At 36.5% G+C, this 27,921-nt stretch overlaps 1 protein-coding gene across 1 annotated transcript in view; it reads left to right on the forward strand.

The window, feature by feature from the left end:
- TMTC2 (transmembrane O-mannosyltransferase targeting cadherins 2) overlaps positions 1–27,200 on the forward strand; it is a gene marked incomplete at its 3' end in the record, with an annotated part of 256,393 nt that extends 229,193 nt beyond the window's left edge. Inside the window, exons 11-12 of the mRNA XM_082014037.1 lie at positions 5,349–5,412; positions 27,021–27,200. Of these exons, the coding sequence (XP_081870163.1) occupies positions 5,349–5,412; positions 27,021–27,200 (244 nt within the window). The remainder of the gene's footprint in view (positions 1–5,348; positions 5,413–27,020) is intronic.
- Between the last annotated feature and the right edge of the window lie 721 nt (positions 27,201–27,921).

A 27,921-nucleotide genomic window follows, 5' to 3' on the forward strand; every position in this document is an offset into this window, starting at 1 on the left:
CCCAGTTGATCTAATTTTTCACTTAAATACTCGGCTTTCTTTGTGGAAGAACATAATGTCTTCCTAATATGCTCTGGGAGTCTAAAGAGGTCTGGAGGATTTAGCGGGAGTCAGGGTGGCAAAGTTAAATTCAGTGCTGCCAAGTATTTGCTTAAAACCACATGTGTTATGATCTGACTGATTTTTACTAAAAGGTTATGATTCTGTTGTCTGCCTTTGTTCACTGCATTACTTAGCAATTTATTCAATATATTGCTTACATAATAGCTGTTGGACAAGAAGAATGTATATTCATACATTAGGACAGGGCAACTACAAATCCGTCATGAATCTATGATATTTCAGAAGCAGCTGATTTTCAGGATATTTAGAATAAATGAAAGTTGAGGTGATTCCAAGAGGAAAGCAGATACCAAGATAGAAAGGTGGAAGAAAAGAAGGGAGTACTCGGACTGGCATAGAGTGACACAGCTAGAAACTGTGGATGCTAAAGACAGTCATAAATGAAAGGCTAAAATTATTAAGCATAATAGTTTCATGTAGGTGACCAACTGCTCTTTAAGTACTGTAGAGAGCTACAAAAACTGACTGGTAAGTGAATAAGAATTTTGAATGGACTGCACAGCTGTGCAGTAGAAAATATATTATAGAAGTTCACAGGGCGTGGAAGTGAATTGACTGTTGTGAGAGAGAAGGGATGAATTTTAAAGACGTGTTGTGAATTAAGAGACAGAAATTGATATTACTGTGGATGATGGAAAGTGTCCAAAATGACTAGGTGGTAATAACAGCAACTTAGATTTTTGTGTAAATTCTAGTATTTTTTTTCAGACCAAGTATTCTACCCAGTGATGTACTGTTGAGTTAGAAAGGAATCATCTTTCCCTCCTGTCATATTCCTGTTTCCACCATTAACCCAGGGAGTGTCATGAGATTCAGAAATGTGTAGACATTTCTTCAGAATTACAGGCAAATTCTTTCAAATTTGGGCTACAGCTGCCTTGGATGGAAAACAATCACAACATTCCCTCTAAGTCCAATTTATTTTTCTACTCTAGTGCTAAAATATTTTCCTTTTTTTAATCCCTTTATTCTCTGAAAAAAATGTTTAAATTAAAATGCAACCTAAATAAAAATTAACAAGTTTTGAAAATTTTGAACAAGACATAGACTGGAATTCTGTGGGTTAACTTTTTTTTTCTTAAATTTGCAACAGAATTGTTAACTGTGTCGAAAGGCAATAGCTGTATTTATAGATAGGCTGTTCTCAGTTTAGCAGTCACAAGAAAGACTTCTGCTCCTTCTCCAACACTGTTTACTTCCTGTCTTTGTGACTAAATCTGAAGCTGAAGTCAAGAAAAAAAAGGGTTAGTTCTGATACATTATTGAGAGATCTCCCTGTTCCTAATTACCCAAACATAGTTATTAATTTTTTGCCTAGATGACTTCTGTAGGATCCTGATAATGCAGTGCCAGATGAATCACAACATCTGTAATAGGGGTGAGATGTGAGATGAATATAATTAATTTCTTTGCTACAGTCTGGTAACTTTTAACTTGCATAGTGCTTGTCTGTAAAATTTTTTTTCTCAACAAATTTGTTTTCCAGACAGCTTCCTTCAAGGGTCATGTAGTTGTTTGCGTGTTTCTTGTTAAGCCAGTAGCTGGTCACGTGTTTTACTTTTGTAATATTTGCTATGCCCTTCTTACAGCCTCAGACTGAAGCCTTTCACCCTGATACTGAAGCAAAGCTACACAGATTTTAATGGAATGTAGTGAAGCATATATTTGTAATGCCATATGGTGGCCATAGCTTCAGTGACTGAGTCATGTATTAACAGTGCTAAGTTTCAGTTTGTAGTTGTATACTGAGGTGCGCTGCCATGAGATAGATTTGCTGTGATCTAGGTGATGATTGCTTTGAGGAATGGCAGTGGGGTGACACCGCCATACTAATTAGAAACAGGGAAAGAGCTTCATGCTGTCTCTACATGAAAACAAGCATAGGAAGAAGAGCTTTGCTTAAAAGCATATTTGGTAGGAATAATTGGTTTTTTCACGCTTCTGTGAGACTGTGGGTTGTTCTGGGAAAAACTCATATTACGTGAAGTTAGAGCATATTTATTGGCTATTTGAAAACAAAAGTATAAATTAGAGCAATACTAAATGACATGGTCTTCGTTTTGCAGTGAATGAGAGTATTTTGGCTCTCCAAAGTACACTGACATTTGAACACAGAGTATAGTTGCTGGCACAGTCTCATAGGCACAAGTTCACCCTATGTTATTGACTAAACATATTTAATTCATTTTTTAATTACTGTCCATGTACTTAAATATATATGGCTAAGCATATAGTTTATGTAAATTTTGTAACTGTTGTAAAACAAAAAATGCAGATGAAAGGTTACATGTATGGAATTTGATTATGATTTTGTTGTAATACAAAAAGGTCCATTAAGAATTCCAGGGATCAACATTCAGCGTTTTGAAATAGGAATCTCTTTGAAGAAAACTTCTTTATAGCTGGATGGACACTCATAATTTAAATTAAAAAAAAAAATCAACAGTCTGAAGCGTTGTGACAAGCAATAGGCAGGTTAAAAATAACCCTTTCCCATTCACATGTTTATGTATCTAAACCAGTCAGCTTTGGTGGTGTTAGTCTCTTAAAAGTAATATTTTTTCCAGTGATCAACATGACGATTCAAATTGAATGCAAGCTGAATAAAACTAGGTGTCAAGGAGAACCTAAGAGCAATGTTTTGTCAAGTGCATTTATGAAGTGTCACTGGCAGTCAGCTGGAACAAAATACAGGGAACTGATAGGTCTGGAGGCTCAGGTTAAGACATATGAGAGAATAAAAAGAGGACACTTTTTTGTCCCTTAAAATAAGATTGAATGCTAGGTGTTAATGGGGGAAATCAGATGTGTTTTCAAGGTCAGTTCTCATGAAAAGATTTAGGATAGAGGTTGAAATATAGCTTGTACCTATGAAAAGGACTCTGTCTTCCAAACTTCCCTTTGCTTCCTTTCCTTCCTTTCTGTTTTATCAACAGTTTATCTAATGTTTTACTCTAATGTGAATTATGTTTCCTTTAGTAGTGTTCTTCCATTGTTTGACATGGATCCAGACCCTTTACTGCTCAGTGGCATAGGACTGCTGCAATTTCCTACCTCTGTGCCTTTTATTTTTCTCAAGGGAAAGCCATTCCAGGGCTTAACATAATGAATTTCTAGTTTAGATTTCCAGTGAAAATGGGAACCAGAATTCTGCCATATCTTAACTAACAGAACTCTTGCTGAATGCCCCAGAAATGGAACTGGCATTTTCCTGACCAGATTAGTGTGGTGTGCGTTCATTTCTATAAATCGTTTTTAATGGAGAACTATAAATTCAAACTGATTTCAACTTAGGAATTAATCATCCATGTTTCGAGATGCACACGTGGGAGGAAAGCAAGCCATGTATTTCTGCTGGACTAGAAGGAGACAGGATTTTAATTTGTTCCATGTTCACATGCCAACAACACTTTTTGGAGGTGAAGTGTACCGTCTGTATCTGCCTCCCGGGTAAGGCACCTTGTTGATCGTGCAGAATTTCACGACATTCAGAAATGCTTTGTTTCCTGACAGTTCTGTGCAAACAGGAAAAAAAAGCTCTGTGACATGTTTCATTTTATGTGCCTTGTAGTAAATCCTGAAATTTGGATTTGAGATTTTTTTTTTCCAGTCATTTCAAGTGCTACTAATGCCCAACAGGAGTGATTCAGAAGCATGTTAAATGAATATTTTTAGACATTCAATCCTTTCTAACCACTGCAACCACTGAGTCGATGATACATGTGCAAAGTAATTTAAAACAGTTAACAGGTATAAACCAGGTTCTACTTGGCAAATTGTTAGTCCAGAAGTGGTTTCAGCTTTCATGTGAATTATGTGAGAAACTTCAAAGGGATTAACCGTCCTCCCTCTCTCCTCCCAAGACCAATAACTGTCAAAATGTGTTGATTGGGATTAATTGCCTATCATGTATTATGTGACTAATGTTTAAATTTGGGTGGATGGAAACATAAAATTAGAATACAATTTGATCACCAAATAACAAAGCATTTGAAAGCCCATGTAATGAACAAGGTAAAATCTCCAGATAGAAGTGCTCAGTTGATTGATGCTTTTTGAACTACTAACGGTTCTCGGAAGAAGAAGGAAAAGAAAAAAAAACCAACCAACCCTACTCAGTGTTATCCTTGTTTTCTATTTTTTCCATTTTGTGTCACAGAAATGCATCTGTAACTACATAATAAACACAAATATGCTGAAGATCTCCTCTCCTAACTCTTCTATGAAGGGACCTAACTCTTCACAGAAAAAAAAGCAAATAACTTTAGCAGAAGAGATGTAGTCTCCCTGATAGTCCTGCTTAGTTGTTCTTACATATTTACCATCTTTCTCATGACATGTATGTGACCAGCTGATATTCATTAGGCCTGTAGCCAAAATGGATAGTTGGAGGGAAATTAAGAAGGTGGAGGCAAAAGAAGGGAGGAGTTTGAGAGAAGAGGTAAAAAGGGCCTATTGAGACAAAAAAGTGTTTGGATTTCTTTGGCGACATGCTGCATTTTCATTTGAAGACATTAAACTGAAAACTCAGGAGAAGAAATAAAAAGTAAACTGCTGGGAGAATGTAGATGCCATCTATATTAGTAAGAAAAAGAAGTGACCTGATAGTGCTTCAGGTACCCAGAAACTCATCTTATTCCCTGGGATATGAGATCTAAGTTTAAATCCCCTCTCAGACTGATGTGAGTAAATGTTGAAATCAGGACTTTCTTTTCTGAATGAATTCCCTGAATCATAGAAACCTATTTTTGAGAAATCATTGTATTCTCTATTTCTTTTTTTTTTTTTTTCTGGAATGTTAGTGTTCTTGGGGAGCCACAAAGAAAGGAACTGCATTACTGTATAATCTACAGCTTCATAATATACTGTTAAAGTATGGCTAATTACAAAAAACAAGACAGATTTTTCTCTGGTGGAGACTGATATGTCTCTGGTTTTGCCTCAGATGAGTGTTTGGCCTTCTGCATTTCTCTCCAGCGTGTACTAATATCATTTCAGAACTGAAAAGAAAATAAGGTAGGCAAAGAGGATTTGTGATAATGGATATTCTGAACTATAAAAAAACCTTTTAGATTGACATACTTTGTGCATCTGTAGGGTAATATCCTTAAACAGTGGGGAATAATTACAGTATTTTGGTTTTAGCTGTGCTTCTTTATATATGCTTTCTTTTTCAACCCAAGGAAAATGAGGTGTAACTATGTTGGTTTTTTCTGCCCCGATAGACAAGCCAGTCTCAATGAAGAAGCTGAGAAGTATTATGAAATGGCAGCAGGATTAAGACCTAATGTAAGTACCTTAATGATATCCATTACTTAAGTTGATAAACGTGCTACAGTGCTGAACCCTTTGTTTGAGGAGAAACTTGTTACTGGACCATTTGATCTCTTGCCCTATATTATAAATGTTCTTTCAATGGTTAATTATTGGATAGTCAAATAAAGCTGTTCATTTGTCAAACCAATCACTACACTTTCAAGTTACCTGAGTGAAGTGTTCTAGCAACAAGTCTTACTTGGTTAACATACTTGGAAAAGATTTCTAGGTTTAGATTTTATCTACCTTTAAATGTGTTAAGTTTGGAAAGCCCTCCTAATTCCATCTATTTTCACTACTAAAAGAGAATGAAAGGCTATTCTGTGATCCACTGTTTAAGGCATTTTAAATAATACATTTATGCCTTTTCCTCTGTCATGAACTTCTGGCTAACATTGCTGTTCAACAAACTTAAAGATGAATTTACCTCAGAAGTATTTACCTCTGAGGTTGTTGTATATTGGCAAAGAAATGCTTATTCCTTGAAACAGAAATACGTAGGAGTATGTGACAGACCCTTTTCAAAAAGAACAGCTCATTTCCAATTTTATTGCATCAGGAACTAAAGAAATAAAATATTTTCTTTTTACCATTTTTTACTCTGTTATATTTCTTTTCAATTACCTTCGCATTTGGGGAAGAAATGACTCATGAATATAAATTGTGCAGAATTTATTTTAAATACCTAATACTTTGTCTATGCAATAAATCAAATATAGAACATGTTCCTGACACAGAAGTCTATAGTACCAAATTTGAGGATACAAGTTAGCAATATCAGTCAAAAAAATCAAAACCAAGTAAAAATATTGTAAAAGACAGGCTTAAAACAAAAGAGTTTTCAGACCTAAGAATCAAAAGCAACACCAGCTAAAACTCAAAACAAAACAAACTAGCAAAATATAATCAAAACCCCCCAAAATAACTTACTCATATGAACTTATGCATTTTCCCACCATTTCTTAAAGAAACCTCTCCAAAATCTAGGTCTTTCTTTAATTCCTACTTTGTGAGATAACAATTCAGACTTTGTGATTCCTTATGCTTTCAGATGCAAGACTTTTTAGATTTTTTGAGTGGATACCTTAATGTTGAAAGAAATCCCTCAGTTGCCTCAAAGTTGGTACAGTTCCTCTCTTATTTTCTGTGGTTCATTGTACTCTCAAAATGTTTCCTAGAAACTCAGAAATACATGTATTCATATATAACCATATATGAATATGATTATATGCATAAGGTTTCTCAGAGAGCTTTGTAAGTAACTGAGAGCTTCATGCTCATGGCAGTGGTACTGTAGAAGTTATGTATGTCTAGGTATCGCTGACAAGCTTTACATGTTAAGACCAAAGCATCCTTTTTGCAGGATAAGGTTATCAGAACAGTATATTATAGCAACTTTCTTATAAGTTGGATTAGTTTAAGTTAAAATCTACGACATACTACTTCCTTTAAGACATGATTTCACTTTCATGTTCAAGATGATAAAAGTTTAACTTTCTAGCTAAGCATACTGCGCATATGGTTCATGACTTTTAAAAAATATCTTAATGATGCAGAGTGGGAAAGTTGTATCCATTTTCACTGCCGGCATCAATTGTCTGATAACTGAACAAGGGCAATCTCTCAAGAGTGAAAATAAAAATAGAAGTAGTCATTCATATCTTTTTTTCTTCTTATTAACTCTCAAATTTACCGTAATAGTTTCAGAGTGGGAGGAAAAGAAGCCACTCGAGGAGGTTTTCTAGGTAGTGAGCAATATAATGCAGATGTGGTAAGACAGAAGCTCCTGATTTTTCTAAAGGAATGCAAATTAGTGAAGTCCTCTGCGCTTCATAGCTACATCTGGTAAATTAAATGTGACCATTCTCTAGTGTTGAGTGTGCCCACCCTTCTCAGAGTGTGCCTGAGTACTGTCTGAGAGACTGCAGTGGCCCATCCAGAGCTGCGTAGGAACCATCATCATAGCTTGAAAATGCCCACAGTTTAATTTGTTATTTTGGATGTAGCCTGTGTATCCTCGCACTGCCTTATGAATATGAAGGATCAGCAAAATTATGTGAGTCAAGATGCTAAAGAAATACCTTTAAGCAAAATACAGTGCTGAAGGTTTCTCCTTTTATTTTTTGTATCCATCACTAATGATCTAGAAACATTTCTTTCTAGAAAATTCAAAATACTAGCTGTAAAAATGTGATGTAATGTACAGATGCATGCATACATACAGTTCCATATATATATACATATCTACATGTACATTTGTGTGCACATGTTTAATGTTAGTTGCTAAGAGGTTTGTTCCCAAATTCGCTCTCATTGAGAATACTGTGGTAGCACTGAAGTCTTATTCTCTGCGGTGGATCAGCCTTGTTCCAAGAACAATTGAGTGCTAAAAGCATCTGTTTTACAAGAACCTTCCACCTTGTCCTGGTTTAAGCCCAGCCAGCAACTGAGTACCACACAGCTGCTCACTCATTCCCCACCCATGGTGGGACGGAGGAGAGAATCGGAAGAGTAAAAGTGAGAAAACTCATGGATTGAGATAAAGACAACTTAATAGGTAAAGCAAAAGCCGCGCACGCAAGCAGAGCAAAATAAGGAATTCATTCACTGCTCGCCATGGGCAGGCAGGTGTTCAGCCATTTCCAGGGAAGCAGGGCTCTGTCATGCATAATGGTTTCTTGGGAAGATAAACACCATTCCTCCAAACGTCCCTCCACACTTTCCTCCTTCTTCCCTCATCCTTTTATACTGAGCATGATGTCGTATGGTATGGACTATCCCTTTGGCCAGCCTGGGTCAGCTGAGCCAGCTGTGTCCCCTCCCAGCTCCCCGTGCACCCCCAGCCTGCTCGCTGGCAGCCCAGAGCAGGGGAAGCTGAACAGTCCTTGACTGCTTAGCAACAACTGAAAATGTCAATATGTTATCAACAGTTTTTCATCCCAAATCCAAAACACAGCCTCATACTAGCTTCTATGAAGAAAATTAACTATCCCAGCTGAAACCAGGACACCCCTTCTGGCACTTGAGATGGTACCTATTGACATTAGTGAATTTTGGATCAGGATCACAAGTAAACTGGCTCTCAACTTCTTTCCAGCATGATTTTTTTTTTCCCCTGTGGTTCCCCTAATCACTCCTCTGGACCCTAAGTTGAAGATCCATTTCTCTCTTACCAACTCCTTTCTTATTCACCTTACCAGATCAACTAAGTTATCAGTTATTCTTTAGAATTAGACCCATGCCTAGCTCCTGAGAGGTTTGCAGCTAGTGCAGCCTGAAACAAAACTCAGATTTCCATTCTCTTGCATCCATTTCTTTACAAATATGACAGATTGTGTAATATCTCTAATATCACTACTATAAAATACCATCCTTAGCAGCAGTAAGAGACGTTATTAAAACTACAAACTGAGTCTGATTGTTAGTGAATTAGTATGCTCATTGAACTTTCATGACAAAATTTTATTCTTAACATTCTCACTTTGTTTTCCTTTTGAATCCCTTTCTTTGGTTTCTCAACTGTTCCAGTTGCTTTTGGAATGAAGCAACACTTCATACACAGTGTTCTTCACCTACTCCCCAATGTACAAGCCCTTTGGATCCAGAAGCTTCTTTGCTGAGCTTTTTTACACTCAAGTCTGGTTTAAATGGCCATATGAGTTATGCCTTTCAGAGCTACTTAGTTGGCCATTTCAGTGCTTTTTCCAGACAGTAGTCTCCCCATTGCAGTTGTCTCCTAAGCAAGCCTTCTTTTATTTCATTGTCTCAAGATGGAGGCACAACAGTGAGCGACCTATAAGCCTTCATGTCTGAGGCACTTTCTCATTCAACTAATCCATTTTTATGACAGTTGTGACTAAGGAGGCTAAAAACATCCCCAGAAAAACAGTATTCGTTTGCAGGAGGAATGTAACTTCTCTGAAATGTGCAAGCCTTTGATTTTAAGAAAGCAAACATAGATTTTATTCTTGTAGTATTGGGGGTGATTCAGTTCATCATTGAACTAATCATAAGAGGACTGAAAAATATTGGAAATACCATTTATTTTCTCTGTGAAAAGCTTTATTACAATGAATAAAGTATTTGCAAAAAAATTATACCCAGTAAAGGAAAAACTGAATACAGGCATGTTAAAATGGATATCCACATCTTGAGCATCTTCTTTGCTTTTGGATACAACTTCATTCTGCAGAGTGTAGAAGAATTAAAACACTTCAGTACAATAGCAGCACCAGCTGAAATGCAGCTTGGATGCCAAGAAAAGTCTGGCTAATATTATTATTCCAGATGTAGACCTAACTGTTCTCTTAATAATGTTCATGATTGGCCTTATCTGCAGTAGGTGTTATTTATCCTCTATGAAAGTAATTTCCAGTCAAATTTCAGAAGAGCAGTATTTTGTGTAGAATTTAGTACTGCTGTGGATATAGGAATCGTTTGTCTTAAACTTCCCTGAAGAAGCAAGCTTTCTCAAGATTATGTCTATTATTTCCAAATAGGCTTCACAGAGTTGACTTTCCCCTGGAGAGCCAAGGGGGAGAGAGGAATCCAGGAAGCCGTTCGGAGAAGAAATCTCCTTTTATTTGCTATGAATCATTTCTTACAGGACTCTATTTTCCTCCTGAAGCTCTATAGGTAACCTACAGAGATTAGCTTCCCTAGCCCCTGGATCTTTTTGAATACTTTCCAAAAAATGCATTACCTTATTGTGTGTTTACCATGATCAAAACAAAATCATTTTAGAGCCTTTTCAGTGAGAAGCACATATGTGTTTGTTCTAACAATGTTGGCTTGAATGTATGTTAATCACGTTAGTCTAATTTTAACAAATTCAGTTGCATGAAGAATTGAAAGTGTAAGTTTCTTGGACAGCAAGACATTTATGCAGTAATTATTCTGAGTGGGAATATTGCTGAGGAAAGCCTGTATCCGGAGGTGGTTTCTAGGTGCCCTACATCTTGTAATGTTCACAAACCAGGGAATTGTTTTAACAAGTTGTTAGGCACTCTAAAATGTGAGCTTTAAGCTCACTTTGTTGTGGAAAAATCAGTCATCCAGAACGTCTCTTTAAATTGCCATTCTCTACAAGAATGTGAGATACTGACTTAAGCTTCAGCTTTCATTCAACTTTTAAGACATCATTTGTGTAATAGAACTGCATTTCTAATTTTTTAAGTCTGAACTTGAAGCAGCCAGTCTTTAAAAATCTGCTCTAGAACCCCCACATATGGCCAATGGCTCTTGAGAGGAAACGGCACTTTGAAGTGTGACCTCAAGAGTATTAAGTGAAAGAGAGCTCACCAGAGCCTTAAGACTTTGAGCCACCACCTTGAGCTGATTGGCTTAGAAGCATTCCTCAAGGAGATGCCATGACCTGCAAGTCACTACCATCCCAACCACATATTAGTGCTGCTTGCAATCTGGAGCTCATGACAGCTTTAAGCCCCATGTCATCAGCACATTGTCAGAAACAGCTGTTTCCACTCTACCACTTCAAAAGGGCTTGATTAAATGTCTTACTGTAACAACATACATAAAGACACACACATAGAATGAGGGGGAAAGGAGAAATGTACCTATAAGCAAAATAAATACAATTTCCACTAGATGGTTTAATCATGATCTAGGGGACTAAACCATTTCTTGACTTGAAGGGTTTATGTAATCAGTTAACACAATATCGTATTAAAAAGCAGTTTCTACAAGTGCTTCTTTTGTTTTTTTTCCCCAATGCTGGAATACAGATTTCATGTCAAAGGCTTCAGGCTTGCAATAAGCTCTACCTCAATCTGTCTAACAGTTGAAAGAAGAATGCTGGTGATTTCCAGATAATTGATTATATTTTTATAGCCACCTCATAGATAACATGCTTTCAGTGCCTCCTTATGGAAAGTGTTCATAATGTATGGGTTTTATTCATGGCAAGACCTCTAAAAATGAATATACTTCTGATAGTACATACATCTTTAAAAAATAAAGTAGATGTTGTATTTTGTTTTGAAACGTATGTAACCACGATCTGCTTCATTTATGTATTTTTTTCTTAGGTGTTTTTGTGCCAAATTTCCCTATTTGACTTTCTCCTGAATGTTCAGTAATTCTCTCATGTAGCTTACAGGCTCACAGTAATTGTGAGATGGCTTTAATGCATTTTTCCAGCTTTGTTAAGGGCATGTCCTGTTATTGCCAATGAGAATTTTCATAAAACTTGTAAGAGCTCCTGCTGTGTTAGTTCTGCTGCTGATGGCAGTAATGGATGGGTTAACAGTGATTCTTAAATTGTCTGCAGGTGATCCTCAATTGACAAAAAACTGGTACTGTTCCGTGCTCCACTGGATCCAATGTCATCCTCACACTGCTCCAGGGATACTGCAGATCCCTCATCAGTGATGAATCTATTGCTCCTGTAGCTCTTTTGAGCAGGTCTACCTAGTCATGTTATCCAAACACAACCGGAGTGTCTTGCCATCGTACTCCTGGTTTCTGAAGCATAGTATGGATAAAGCTGACACAGCCCTCTAGAGAAACAGTATATGTATGATTTTTTTACACGATGTATTATGGCATGTAAAGCATGACACTTTCCAGTTGTGAATCCTTCTTTTAAAATGTTCTTCTGTCTGTTTACTTGTTTATTCAAAGTAGTGAACACATGGCAATCTTTTATATTTATGTATTGTTGCCAGGGAATGACCACAGAGCTGTGTTTTTAGTTAGTTAGCAACCAGCAGATTCACCTGTTCAGTTGTCTTCCGTTACTTGTGTCTGCCTTTACAGAAAATACAAAAGTGGGCATTGTGGGGCATGTGGAGCTTCTGCTGTTTGCCTGCCTGCCCTCTGAGCTGCTCCCAGCTTCTCCTGCCCTGTGGCAGGGCTGCACAGCTTCCCACTACCAGCACCAGCTGCTGCTAAGCCTCGTATTGTTTAAGGCTTCTTCTCAAGTGTGCCAAACTTTCCGCCTCAGTGATATGAATGTCTGTGGATTCCTTCCAGCCCAGCAGCACTCTTGGCCTCCTGAAAATGCCTCTTTTCTTTCCTCCTGGTGAAGGTGTGAGAAAGAAAACTTCCCAGGATCCAGTTCTTCCTCTCTTCCTGCTATCTTGCGTCTTAAAGACTGAACCAATTGTTACAGACTGTGCAGGACTTTTAGGGACTGAAAAGGGTATTGTGGCTTCCTAATGAGAAGATAGGCATGGCTGATGTGAACTGCATTTCCAGATGGCATACTTTTAATAGTTTGACTTCAGACAGATACAGGTGTGGGAGGCTTAGGCACGGATCAGATCCACTGGGAGAGGAGATAGTGGAACCCCCTGACAGAAAAGAGGACACCACTCTCTGATCTCAAAAGGATGAGAGAGCACTTTCTTGGTTACTGTAAATTGGGTAGACTTTTCCCATTGTCAGGCATAAAAGACTGACTCTGAGATTTGATATCAGAATAGCTGAAGGCTGACCTAGCCTAAAGGTTGTGCAGAATGGAGAAATTCAAGACAATCCACATTAACTGAATGCAAGCTGCCCTTCATTTCAGGTAGAAAGGCTCTTCCATGTTTGCACAGAAATAGCAACGCTTCTCCACATAAAGAGTTTATCCATGCATGCACTCTCTCTGCCTCTCCTGAGCTGGGAAGCTTTTTAAATCTAATTTAAGCCCACAGCTCAATTTTCTGCTGTTCTTGTTGTTGCTTCACTTCTTTCAGGTCCCTATACTCAGTTCATCCTTCTTGTCTGGGGCTAAGTGCAAGGCAGGTATGTTATCTCTGTCCAGCTACTTGGGGAAAACTGTGTTTACACTTTTGAACAAAAAGTTATCTTTCTATATTTGTGTTTGTCCATGGTCCTCCTAAATATTTTGAAGACATATTTAGGTTTTTTTGTCATGCACAACTATTAGCTCAAGAGGGGCTTGTGTACAGGCTGTTGTTCTGAATCAAAGTATTCCTGCTTCAGCAGAGATTAGTGCCTCCCACCTTAAAAAAAATGACAGACAAAACAAACAAAAAACTCCATACAGCGTTTCCCATCCCTATGATCTCCATCAAGGGACAAAGAAAGAACACAGGTTATTGAAATGGGGATATTTACCTGTAATATTGAAACACAATATCAGGATGAGTTGTATAATTTGAAAACCAATTTACTCAGCTGAGGAAAACACTGGATTTCCTTTGGGAAATACATGAGAATATTTTGTAGCCTTACTCCAGAAACTCTGTGTGTTTTCTCATGCATTGTAGCAGCTCTGGGAAAGTGAAGACTGAACATGCTTTTGGGGGAGTATGGAATACTTAAAACTGGTTCTCAATATTGTGATCCATCTTCATATAAGTTGCATGGGAGTAAGCTGGAAATCATTTCATTACAGTTTTCAGCATCAGTTTTGTGGGAGTTAGAATATGGAGAGTTCATTTGTACTCTTCTGATTATACAAGCAGGCAACTATGCAAATATCTGATATCGATTGGCTCAGTGTAATTTCTGAGCTTTGGAATGGAATTAAAATGCCTTTAAGTTGCTGTTTATTTCCCATCTAGAATAATCTGTTGTACATTGATATCATAACCAATAAGTATTTTGTCTGAGTTCTAAATAATGGAAATTAAAATACATTTGAGTTTTTTCTGCTTACATAGACATTGCATTGCAGTAACACCGGTAACTTGTTAAAAGTTGCTTCTGTTTCTCCTGCACGAGAGGTAAATTGGGCTCTGTAGTTCCTGATTTCTTCAATCGAAATTGCACAAGCAGCTATGAACTCTTCTTAACGTAAAGTTTTTAAAACAGAAAGCTGCATATCCACAAACACTCTGCAAAGTAAGACAGAAACTTGTTGTCATGGTAATTTGGAATGCTTTTAATTTCATTTTCAGCTATGAAAATATTTACAAATTTCTCATAAATATTAATCCTTCTACAGTCTAATTATTGCCATAATATATTTTCTGAGTCATTCATCTTTGCGAACTGTAAAATCTATAGACATGCTTTTCTTTAACAGGTGGAACAAATGTTGGAAATGAGCAACTATATACTAACTCCTCTTTTCTAATTGAATTAATCTTTAGATCTGCCTTAAATCATCAATTACTCTTACCAAGAACTGTTGAAACAGTAATTTTGTGCTTAACATGTAATTTGAGAGAAAGAAACTCTCTGATAATTCATGCACTATTTGCTTAGGACATAGGTCATATAAGGTTTTCAGTACGTCTGGTGGCAATCCCTTGCGCTGCTTGGAGCTGCTAATAAAGTCTTCGCAAAAAAAATACTCAAGAGTATTTTGTTTTATGCACCCATTTTCCGTTGTAGGCTCTGTTGTCCACAGTGTTCAAAATGTTGATGTGACTAAATCTCCAAAAAATAAAAGACCGTGTTTTCACAAAAATCATGCATGTTTATAATTAGTTCAGAGATGTTTCCTAAGAAGTTAATCACCCATAGGTTCTGTTTTCTCTCTGGGCACCTACTTAGATATAGAACACTGTTCTTCTGATCCCATTGGATGATTGTAATTCTCAATGGATAGGTCATAAATTCTTCAAAGAGAAGAAAGTCTCATACCAAATAATACTTAAGCTATTTTATTGTCAAGACCTTGATTCAGAAATTTTATAGGACTCTGCCTTAGTTAACTCAAATGGAAACTTTAGTGTCCTCATATTTCTTCTTCGATTTTTTATATGTATTTTCATTATGCAAATCTGAAGTCTTTATCGATATATAGATATGTTCAGTCCACCATCAAAATTACTTGAAGAAAAAAGGATGTGACGTCAACTAGGCCTGTCTCTTGGAGTGCAGATTTGTTTCATCTAGCGTTTTTCATCCACATCTTAGTAGACAGATAACTTTTTTTACTATGAATTCTTTTCAGTATGAAAATAACTGTGCAGCAGTTGTGCTTGTACTCAGCTGTGATGTTCATTTACTGAATAATTAAAAAAGTAGGTTTGCAAAACTAATTAATAGGAAGTCACAGCCTAGATTTGTACTACTGATTTAAATAAAAGGAAACATCATCCTTTGAGATGATAGGAGGCAGTAGTTTGTAAAGATACACTCTCTTTGCTGAAATTATGGAAGTGAGGATGATGTATCATGGATAGACCAATGCACTTGATTGTGATTCACTGTCTGATAGTAATGTGGCAGGGGGTACTATGCTGCCTGCATCAGTTCCCGGAGAGAGCAAGATTGGCTTTGCCTTGTAAATGTAGCCCTCAGTGTCAATCAAAAACAAAGTGCCATGAAATATAGAACTCACAGCAGTAGATTAGCATTTCAGAAATTAAACCATCTGTTTGAATTCAATTAAAAAAGAATCCAGTAAGGTTTTTCCTAATATAGTATTCTAGTGCTGATTCTGGAAACAATGCAATGAATTTATTATGCAATTAGAACTGATAAGGAAGTGTTTGTAATGCTCATTAAATAAACCCAGCAATGCTATGTTCTCAGTAGGATGTTTTGCAATAAATAACTTAATAATTCTCTTCATAATCTATAGTTCTGATGTATTTTCCATATTAGGAAAAATTTTTAGTTGTGGGTTGACATATCCTATTCAATTTTCCCCCCGACAAGTTCTGGAAAACTTCTCTTTCTGTTTCATAAGATGTTTTTGACGCAACTGGTATTGTCCCCCACCCTCCCATACTTCTGGATGTATCTAGGTGATTGTATAGGGGAAAAATGCCCTACAATAAGGCTGGTTTTGGACTGAGATCTGCCTGAGAAGAACCGTGTGTTTGCAGACTGCTAGGAAGAGCATGGGTGGCAGTGTCTGGCTGAAGTAATTTTCTTGGAATTTGTCATTAAGAGTAACTTCACTACCAGTTTGAATGTATTTTTCCTTGGGAAGGTTACAGTCCAGAGGTCAGATGCCTGCTAAGGAGAAGATGCAGTAAGGAGAGGATGGATAGCTTTTCATTTCCCACGAAGAACAGTCCTTTTTTGTTGAGGCATACATTGACCACTGTATATTGGTCAACTCCGCATATTGCATTTACATGATTCTATTTACCACAGTTAGTTTTACTGGAGGGCAAATATATATTCAAGTGTCCCTACCCTTGACATGTCTTCCATGTAATGAACAGCTCTATTACAAGCTGAGGCAGTTTTACTAATTCTTCAGGTGCTCCAGTAAAAATTGTCTTTCTGTAACAGTAAGTAACTTTAATCTGACATTATGGTTTGTAACAGTGCCAGCTGCCACAGCATCTGGCTGCCTGAAATTCACTGAAAACAATTACAGTGTGAAAGAAAATAGAAATATTTTCCAATATAACAACAATGGTAAAAACAAAAATCTACAATAAACCCCTAAATTAAGTTCCATATGAAGGCTTGCTGTATGTTGCTTACGTTCCATGGGGTAGTTCTACTTAATTTCTTCACACTCCAACTGCATTTAAATACACTTAAAATTACCAGACTTATTTTTTATAATTTTTGAAAGATCAATACATGATCATTAATTCAGTTTGAAAAATTCTTTTCTGATAGCTGCATTGATGGATTTTTTTGCTGATTAGTTCACAAAATGGATGTTTTGCCCATAATAGAAGAAGAAAATGCTTTCTGAACGGAGATTATGGAAATTGCACAGGAGGGAAACCTTTTGATCTGGGGAAAAAAATGACCTTTAACAAAAAGACTGCTGGTTGGTAGCATCCCAAGTTAATTTCTGTAGGATCCTGTGGCATTCATATAGAATGGGTGGCATGTGTAGTGAAAATATATAATGAGAAGGCAAACTATCCTGAGCCGTTGACTGCAGAACTGCATAGCAATTCTAGTGGCCCTGGATTATAGCTTGCTCCAGTCATGGAGGGCTTTTTCTGAGGCAGTTTGGAGCCAACATCTGGTTTCACTGAGTAATTTTTGACATTGAATTTCAGAGGCAAGAATTGAACTTTAATTTCTTGGTGCTAGTCCTGCAAATATTAGGTGTCCTCTTGGGCCTACAAAAATAATTAATTAAACCTTTTTAAAAAGGAAAATATAATTCGCAGTATTGCTTCCTGTGTCCATTTCTTAAAAACATAGTTTGAAGAATACAGAAAGCTTCTGTTCAATAAACATCAGTTATTGGCATATGCAGTATCAAGTACAACCTTTCAGAGTAGGATGTGTAGATCTACCACTGAACACATCTTGCTGCTACGGATGTTCATTACTCACAAAGCACTGTAAACATACGCACCGCTGATCAGATGTGGTAAATAAGGCTGCTCTAGCAGAAAGTAGTTTTATTTTTTTACAAGTCACAACCTTGTAAAACCCTAGCAAGCAATTAGTGCTCAGTGGTCTTACTATTAGTGATGAAAAGACAAAATTTTAGAAACTACAGCCTTAAAATCTTTAAACTACAACAATCAAAATTAAATCCTTGTGCTTAGCCTGGAAGTTAATAATTTTAATATGTTCTGTAGATTTAATTGCTAAATACTATATAGGGAACACCTGCAGGTTACTGGCTGCCAAAAAGTAAGACCTGAAATCTTATGAATTACATGGAGCACTGTAATTCAGCATTTTGCAAAGGACCAACAGTATGTGTCTCTTTTCTCAGGCACTGTAATAATCCTGTGGGTAAAACTGAAGTCAATACAGTGTGGCCATAACCTTTTTGCACTATGCAACAGGCATGGAAGTGATAGGAGCCAGATGAAAAAGGACAAAGGGGAAGAAAAAAAGATTGATACTCAAATACTTTAAGGTTTTCCATGCAGAAATTTCAGAAAAGAAAATGTTTATGAACAAGATTTTTTCAAGCATTTTCTGTTGTGTCTGCTGTCTAATGAAAATGTAGTTCCTTGAACAATACATCATCTCAAAAGTTTTGTTATTTATTTACAGTTACAGAGTTAGGTTTTATTTGCAAAATTGCTTTGGTAACATTTCCACATGCTGAAGTTGCATTTTTGGACCAACTTGAAAATACCTTCAGACACTGTTGATAAACCATGTTGTTAAGGAAATTGTATCACTTCATGTGATAGACATCAGTTGTACTTACCTGCCAATGAAATTATTACCAATAGAGGAATAACGATTGATTCTGTTGTCTAGGGAAAGTTACACAAAAGAAAGTGTGTCTATGGGGGAGTGGAATGAATGCTAAAATTTATCCTAGAACATCCTACAATGCCTAATAATCTCCTAGTCTTTTCTTTTTTCCTGTTTCCGTAATGCTCTAATATCATGCTTTTTCTTTGGGCTGTTTTAATAGCGATTGTGCGTGATATAAACATTGAACAAATTAGCAAGTTTCTCATTCTTTGTGCTCAGAGCAAGTATGTCAAGTTGCATGCTGGTTTACGCCTGAAAGCTGTACCTTACAACTGCAAATACCTACATAGTTTTGGAAAACATACAGCAATATCAATACTGATCTAGTTCTCAAGCATTTAATTCAGATAACTACATTTGTTTGCCTTGTTCGACACTTAACATTTGAACAATTTGAGTGAAATCTTGTGATTTTGAGATTTCCTTAATTAGAATTTAGCTAACTTTTCAAGGCCAGAAATGAAATGTTTTCCTTCTGAAATTTCAGTAGTTGGCTATTCTAGTCAAAAATGTAAGCTCTAATGCACTACCTCATATGCCTCTGACTAACATCTTGAAAAACTGTACAACCTTCTCTGGGTACTGATGTATTTAATCGGTATCTGGGCAAAAAAAGATGGAAGATGCGATCATTCTCAGCAGTCATTTTTATTTTCTAATGACATTTTATTTGATTGAAAAAAATAACTTTTTTAATGCTGGTAATATATGCTGTGAGTATAATTGTGTTCATAATCTCAGATGATCCGTAGATTAGAGTTTTCTGTGAAGATTAACCAGTTTTCATTGTGATAATATGGACAGCTATTTTAATCAGCCCTGCAGGTGAGCTGCTGAGTGAAGTAGGGTATATTCATTTTTCTTTTAACACTTTACATTTATTTTAAATTAAAAGTGGGGTTTTTCTTTAGGCAGTAACACAAGGCCATTTATTTTTCTGGTTTCCAAGGTTTAGAAAGAAACTGCATGCAAAAATACATTTACTAACAGATTCAATTTAATTTTAAAAAAAACTAACTTTTTCTTATTAGGACAAAATTCTGTTACTGAAAGATTTGGGGCAATTTCTATTTGTCAGTATGGTAGTACAGGTGACATTTCTATTCAGCAAGTTTCACACTTGCCGGGAGTACAGACGTCCTAATTAGCATGCAGTGTACTTGTCTTAGATAAGGTAAAGAAGTCATTAAATGTTTTATACCGTAATTGTAGATATGTATAAAAATTATCAAATTACAGGCATCAGAACACAGTTGGATTTCTATAAACAAAAATTAAATCATTTGAAGACTTTTTTAATGAAATCCTAAAGTGCGAGGAAAATTGGATAAGATTATCATATCCTGTACTGATGGCAACATTTGAGCTGGAAAGCTAAGAATTAGAAAATTAATTAGAAACACTCTGAGGGCTGGAAAATGTTTGTTGTTTTTTTTTTTTTAATACAACCATATTAAATACTCATAACGTATGTTCCTGTTTAGCTTTTATTCTGGTAATACAAGTATGTTATCTAAAAAGGTCCATCACAGTTGCTATATAAACTGAGAGTGATTACGAGGAGTTTTTTCCAGCATAAATCAAAGCAATTGATGCATGGCCATTGGGGAAAAAAATGTAGATACACAGAAGTTACAAATGTAAATATGTTTTTGTGGTACTTTTTCATCTGTTATTATGATCTGCAACCTTTACCAGTTGTAACACTTGCTTTCCTTGTCTTGCTGATGTATAAAACTGTGTACTCTGAATTTATGTAAAGGCCAATGGTAGATAGCTTTTCAACAGCAAGATGTAACATATATCTATATATGCTTGTTTGGTTTCACATAACTATGCACCCCAGCCTTCTTGCTAGCAGGCCAGCATGAGAAGCTGGACTGTCCTTGACTGCTCAGCAACAACCCAAAACATCAGCACATTATCAACAGTTTCTCATCCCAAATCCAAAACATAGTCTCACACTAGCTTCTGTGAAGAAAATCAGCTCTATCCTGGCTGAAACCAGGACAAAAACTCTGAGCAGTCTCTGAAGGTTAAGATAAAAAAGATGTTGAGGAAAAAAAATCTCCACTGGCTGGAGAACATTGATGCTAAAATGTCCCTTATTGATGTGATAATTTGAGAAGCAAAGTAGACGGCTTGATGCTTCCTTCCCATGCCAAGTCTAGAACTCTTCCCTGACTCACAGCTGTGGTTTCCTTAATGATGCCGATGTCCAACTCTACAAGCAAACTTAATAATTTCACAGTATGCTTGTGGATGAAAAATCCCACATCTGCCACCCATAAATATAAAAAAATGCTAAAAAACCTTTCCTTCACTTTTTAATTTCTGGTTTTAAATGTACATATCCTGTAGTTTGCAATGCTTGTAGACAGGATTTTCTCTAGTGTTTGAAAGCACACAAGATTAGATGCATCCAAACAATTTCCATGTATATTCACCTTTCACCAGGCAACTTAGTGTCATCTGTTTTGAATGTCTGGATGAGAATGTCCAAATGTAAAGTAATAAAAAAATCATTAAAAAACAAAGTACGTGACCTAGCATTTACCTAGTATGATCAGTTGTTAAGGTGACCAGGTATTAACTCATGCCATTTTTCTGCCTTATTAAACTTGACAGATTATCCTAACATGAGACTATTACATGAACCGTATTCAACAGAAACTATTTTTCCTATTGCTTTATTTGTTCTGTGTTTTCTTTTTTGACGTAGTTTTTTGTTGTGTTTTTTTTTTCTGGAGGGTGTTCATCTTCCCTAGAGATTAATAACATGTTACTTTGGTGAACCAAATAGGACTAGAGCACTAAGTGAAGTCTCTGCTTAATGGCATATTAGTAAATAATAACTAAGGTTGTTCTCTGTCAGCGTTAACAACATAATACTCTTAGAGATGATGACTGAATTCAAGGATCCACTCCCCTCTAGAGCCTAGGCCTGTTATTAGTTAGATTTATATAGCTGTGTACGTTAGTCAGTCTTAAGGTAATTAGATTGGGATGCGGGCTTCCTTTGCAGCAGAGACATTTAGGTCTATTTCTGATTAATACAACTGTGGAAACTGTGCTCTTCGCAATGTTTATTCAAATTAGTACTTGCAGGGAGAATGTTTTTCTCTTCATTTCCCCTCTTCACTATTTAAACTGAAAGCTGTTGTTGACACAAAAGCATACTTACAGAAATTGTTCATGTGCAGACTTGCAATTTAAATAATGTGCTTAACTGTCGTAGAGGAAAAGTTGCAGAGTATTCTTCCATTTTAAGAGTTTGCAAAGATGCTGATTTTTTTGTTTTCCAGCAGAACTGAGTGCTTTGCTGTCTGGGCTGATGACACAGGAAATCCCTCTCAACTCTGAATGTTATGCTTTTTTATTCCCTTTTATCCATAATATTGTGCCATACGTCCTGTCATCTTGTTCCAGAATGCTTCTTGCACCAAGTTATCTGTTCCTAGACAATTTACTGTTGTCATCTTAGCCAACTTACTGGAGATCAGTGTCTTAGTTGTGATTCATGTGCTGTTTGGAACAAAATACCAGACATAGCATATGCAAACTGTAGTTCTTAAGAAGCCTTATAGCATAGAGAACAAGGTAGAAACATGAGTTTCTGGAAGGAATAACTGGCACTTGGCTTATCTGGCAACACTAGATCGCTCCTATAAAAAGGTCTACTTCCATGTGTCACTGCTGAATTTACAGTGTTTTCAATGTATGGCATTGGAGAGTAAGATCCAATTGGCAGTAACCATCTCGCTGCATGTGCCTCCCCTTCCTCTCCTTCTACCTTCTCCGCCCACCCTCATGCTTTAAAGTAGTATGCTTATATCTTGGGGCAACTCCTAGGTCACGGTCTTACTCAAAATTTGTGAAGTCTGTCAAAAGCAAGTGCCACCCCAAAATGATTCTGTTGTCCACAGTTACCTTTAGCAATAAAAAAGGAGCTGTTGACATTTTGATTGCTTCAGAAAGTACTATGCTGTGCTACAGCAATAACACCAGTAATAAAAGTTCAAGTGAAAATTCTTGCCATCACTGTAGGAGGATAAAAAAGGCATGACAGCAAATTATCTTATCGTCACTGGATAACATGAAGCAGTTCACCAGACTTTGCTCTCATGCTTAGTGAGCCATTCTACAACTAATACTCTGCTGCTTCACTACTCAGTCATTGTACCTCCTATGTATTTTCAGTTCTCAAAGAGAAATATCTGAATTCTTCACCTATAATTAACTAGAAGTGCTGGGATGAAATATTTGCATGTGAATGACATTTTGTGTCCTTTATGTATGGGCTTTACTCGACAGCAACCCTTGAAAGAACAAGTGTCCTTAATTGCACTGTTTTAAAACAAAACACTTAGCCTCTGTGTTTCTAGGGATTGGCCATGCTGATTACAGTATTCATTAAACAGTCCTGGGGTTGTTTTGAAACATCTACAAGATCACGCACTGCAGTAATTCATTAAGAGCAAGGCAAATATTGGCAACATCTTTTCACTGACTTTTTGAAATGGCTAAGTGAGAAGTAGCTTGCACTTGTGATTCTACTGGAGTAAAAATTGTCATGATTTTCCTTAGAAGTACCCCAGCAGCAACAAAATGCACTTTCATCTCAGAATCTACTGCCCTGGCCTCTGTGGTGTTGAGCAGAGAAGGTCATCTGTAAGCACAGCTTTGGGGAAACCAGTTTCAGATTTCATTGCTTGGATTTGGGCTGTTGTTTGTTCATACTTGTCTGCCATGCAAGAGGTGTTTTTGAGTTAGGTTAAGTGTTTGTGTATTTGTTTCTCTCTCCATAACTTCTTAGGCATATATAGGAGTAAACTTGTTTTCTTCTGTTGGGGATTGTTGTTCTGATATGGCGTTTGCTATATGTGGAGTCAGAGATGATGAGCAAGGAATCAGTTCATCTTCTGTGTCATTAAGATTCATTCTGTTTGTGGGTCCAATACTATACTTGGTTACATTAGTGTACACTCAAAATACTACTCAGAATTATTTTGAATTATTTGGAGATTCCACAGTTCTCTAATTTTAGAGAGGACTTTAATTTACATTAAAATTTTTGCATGCCCCATGGCTCTCCTTTTATTTTGGTAGTAGAGAGGAAGTTTGAAAGAATTGTCATCAATGTAAACCAAAGACACCTCAGGCAACTAAATGCATGCCTTATGCTGTTTTGTTATTCATTAACTACTCTGTTATTGCTCTCCCCTTCTCCCCACAAGCACCACCCCGCAAAAAAACCACTAAGGAAACAAGCACACCATGATAAAAATGCTAATAAAGGGAATAATTCCCAATAGACCATAAAAGACAGCATTTATAACCCTGATAGAAATGCCAGTCAGCTTTTTTTGATGTAAAGCATCTGTCTCCAAAAGGAAATGAAGGCAGGCCTGTTTCTCCTTTCAAGTCTCTGAAGTAGTAGGTGGTGTCATTTGTTATACGGTGCTACAAGTCCCATGTTATTGCACTGGTAGCTGCCGACTGCCTTTGTTAACATACTGACAAGTTTTATCAGCTGTCTTCAATAAAAGACAATATATGTGAAGAAAAACTATAGCAAATGTCTCTTGCTCTCTTGTCCTCAGACCATCATTTATAGCTGTAAGAAAGCAATGGCACTGGTGTATAATCTTGCAGTCACCCAAAATTCTTGTGACTTACAATATACCACAGAAATTAGGGTGGATGATAGCCTAGAAAGTTAGGGAGCAGTCTTTCTGAAATCCCGTGCACTTCCTCATTTCAAACATGGAGGAGTTGGAATGAACTTTCAGCACTACCTGCGATGAGTTATGAGTTATCAGTGCACATTTTCCATCGATACATTTGTTTAGAACTTTAATGGTCTAAAATTTGTTGCATCTCCAGAAAATAGGGAATGATGTGTAGAAGTTGTAAAACTTCAAGTTTAGTTAAAAGGCATGCAATCTGTTCTTTTTCTAGATGTTTTTGTTGCTTGCTTTAGTGAAAAGATATATCAAATTAAAGACATGATAGCAGAAGGGTTTTCTTAGCTAGACATATAGTCGTATATATGACGTTCTTTAGAGTACTTGATGAGTACCATACACATACGATATATTTTCAGCAGGATGTGGAGGAAATGGAGAGGAATTCTGGAAGCCGTATGAGACAGCTGTGTTACTTCCCACACAATAAGCTTGTGGATGCTGTAGAATTAGCCCTGAGCACATTTTAACGTGTGTCTTATTTAATGCAAGTTTTTCTAGGTTTAAGGTTTTTTAATCCCTATCCTGTATAGGGATATCCCTATACTGTAAGCTTTGTCTAGATGAAAACATACGCACATAGTTATATTTCAAGGGAGAAGAGAGTTCTGTGTCAATAACTGTGCTCTTGAAAAAAGCTGTTTGATTCATAAACTCTAATTAGACAAGTAAGGAGCACAATTAGTGGGAATGAACCATCCTTCTCATGATTTGAGAAGATTCTTTCAAACAATCCTAAGTCTAAAAAGAAATTAATAAGTAAAATACATGGATATTTAGACATCCATCCATATACAGTGAAGCTGTTTTCTCATCATTCTTCACTTACATCACTTCAATTAGCACCCAGAACATCTGTAATTGAGTGCATTATTCCATTATAAAATAGTATGCAAGACTGGCACTGCAAAGGTGGAGCTATGATAATGTGGCTGCCAATATGTGTTCTCCATAGCAAAGATTACACTTCAGGGGCTTAGTTTTCCTTCTCTGTACAGAATATGACTGAAAAGGAAATTTTGGAGAGCATTTAACTCGGAAAACTTTATAAAATCCAGCTTTGTTGTTGTTGTTTTGATTTTTAGTAGAATGAAATAACTGACTTTGGGGTGGTGGAAATAATCTGTCAGGGTAAAGCAAGAGAAATTAAATCTAAAAATAACATCATCAGATTCCACTGCATTAGCATTATGATGTTTACAATAGGGAGGGCTGAACTGGTTTTGCTTAATTTTGAAACTCTGGAAGCCAGTTGTTCTGAAAATTTGATGTGTCGCAGTTCTTTATGAGTTTTTATGGTGCATATGTTAATAGGTGAAAAGAAGCAGGAATAAACCTGAAAAAATATGAAATATTTCTAGGGTTTAAAACTAGATAATTTTATGAACAACATTTCCACCACGAAATTTAGGTTTTAGACACAAGAATTATGGGGAGTTTTTTTGAAGCTTGATTCAGAAGGATAAGAGTAATGAATATAACTTGCTAGTGGAGAGGTTTGTAACATAGGTAAGTCTTCCTCATCCTAATGACTTTCTATTACCACATCAGTCTGGGAGACCAACTCTAGTGCACATTTTATTGGCCTTCCATCTATCATATTTTCCTGAAATCATTGTCACTGAAGGACTTCTAAAGCATACCAACACACCCACACAGTGGTCTGAAGCTGTTTCCATGTGGCTTTACATTTTGAGTGTCGCATTTTGATTGGAACACTGGTGAGTGGTGTCTTGGAACACTTATCCTCTGAAGCAAAGCCACATAACTTCAAACGTGAGTGTTCCTGAAGCTCACTGGAAATGATAGTGACCTGAGGGGGAGAACCGTAGTGAACTTTGTATAGTATATTTTCCCCTTTTTCTTTGAAATACAAGGTACTGTTTTGGCAAATGCTTTTACTGTGCTCTCACTGACATGTGAATACCTTAGGTACTTGCAAAAAGGTAGGTTAGACTGTGCTCTTCAGCTTCATAAATCTGCTTTTCTGCCCTTGTAATAATTGTTAACTCCAGTAACCAGCCATGTTTAATTATCATGAACAACCTATTATTTCGTAATGGAATAATCTAAAGATGAAAAATTAAAACCAAAAACCATTCTGTCTTAGCTAAAGATGGAAAAATTGTAAGTAACATAAGAAGCTTTTTACTGGATTTGTTATGAGATTTTCACATCTTTGTTATTAAAATAGCATGTGTTTCCACCATTAGTTTTATTCAGTTTTTCATTAAGAAATAATTGCCACAGCCTGAATCTAAATGGATATCCTAGGACCCTTGAACATCCTTAGAATCTGAGAACAAATTGTATTTTCTACTAGTTGTAATTAAGACAAAGAGAAAAAAGGGATGAGTTCCAATGTGTTAACTATTCCCAATGATTATAAACTCTTTATTGGCAATGGGTTGAATTAAAATTAAATTCCTGTCTTTAATCCATTCTTAGATTACTTTAATTTTCTCTTGGAAACTGTGCTATGCCGACATTACCACATGTAAAGCTTTACGAGTTCTGTGTTTTCTCATTAAAGAGAGAAGTCTATGTCTGTAGACACCAGAGCTTGCCCTGTTTAAAGCACAAAGTATACAGCAGCTGTTCCGAAACTTTTTCTTGTTATATCTATTTGCTTAAATTGCTTCCATGAGAAGGCTGCAAACATAAGGGAGTAATTTGTTTAAGTGGAAGAAGATTGTCTGAAAAGAAAACCTGAAAATATTCCTAATATTTCTTCTTCCTTTTTCTTTGTACCAGTATCCAGCTGCCCTAATGAATCTCGGAGCCATTCTCCATCTGAATGGTAAACTGAAAGAGGCTGAAGAAAACTACCTCCTTGCTCTTCAACTTAAACCTGATGATGTCATCACTCAGTCCAATCTTCGCAAATTGTGGAATATCATGGAGAAACAAGGTTTGAAGACATCCAAAACATGATGATGAAAACCCTGAACTTTTTTTTTCTTAAATTGATTAAAAACACAAACTAGAATTTCTACACAGTTGTCTGATCAGAGAACTCCTTGGACTTGACTGCAAGGATCAGAGGTCTTAATTGCTGCTAGGAGAAGACATTCTGCTTTTTTGTCATAAGTTTTTTTGCTAGATAAATTGAAAAAGGGAGACTTTGAGATATTCATGAAGGACTTGTTACCCCACAAAAATATTTGGAACCATAGCACTTGAGAGAAAGTGTTTTGGCATATTTCATAAATAATTGCAAATCCCATATTGCTCACTTTTGAGTGGGTACTTGAAATGTATACTGTCATAGGAATACTAAGGGAAAAGTGTACAGTATACACTGCAGCCATATGGGAGTAAAAGTGGTAATAGTAGGTTAAAGTATTTTGCTGATACTGTAACTCATTAAAATGTATACTAAATCCAGTGTGTTTGCAGTTTGTCTTAATGCTGCTGTATCTCACTGTAGGACCACTTGCTTACCAATTCCACAGCTTATATGGCTATTTTTTTTTTCAAACCTGTCACTTGTGATTAGATGACAGCATTCATAATTGTTTACTGAGGATATGCATATTATTTCAGCTTCTTAAATTTTAATGCAGTTTTCTTGAGATACACAAATGGCTGTGGGCTAGACAGAATGAGCAAGGAACAGCCCATATTCTACATCGGGTGTGTATATAGGGTGGTA

This window comes from Phaethon aethereus (genome assembly GCF_964289735.1).
Source record: "Phaethon aethereus genome assembly, chromosome: 1".
Taxonomy (NCBI): Eukaryota; Metazoa; Chordata; class Aves; order Phaethontiformes; family Phaethontidae; genus Phaethon; species Phaethon aethereus.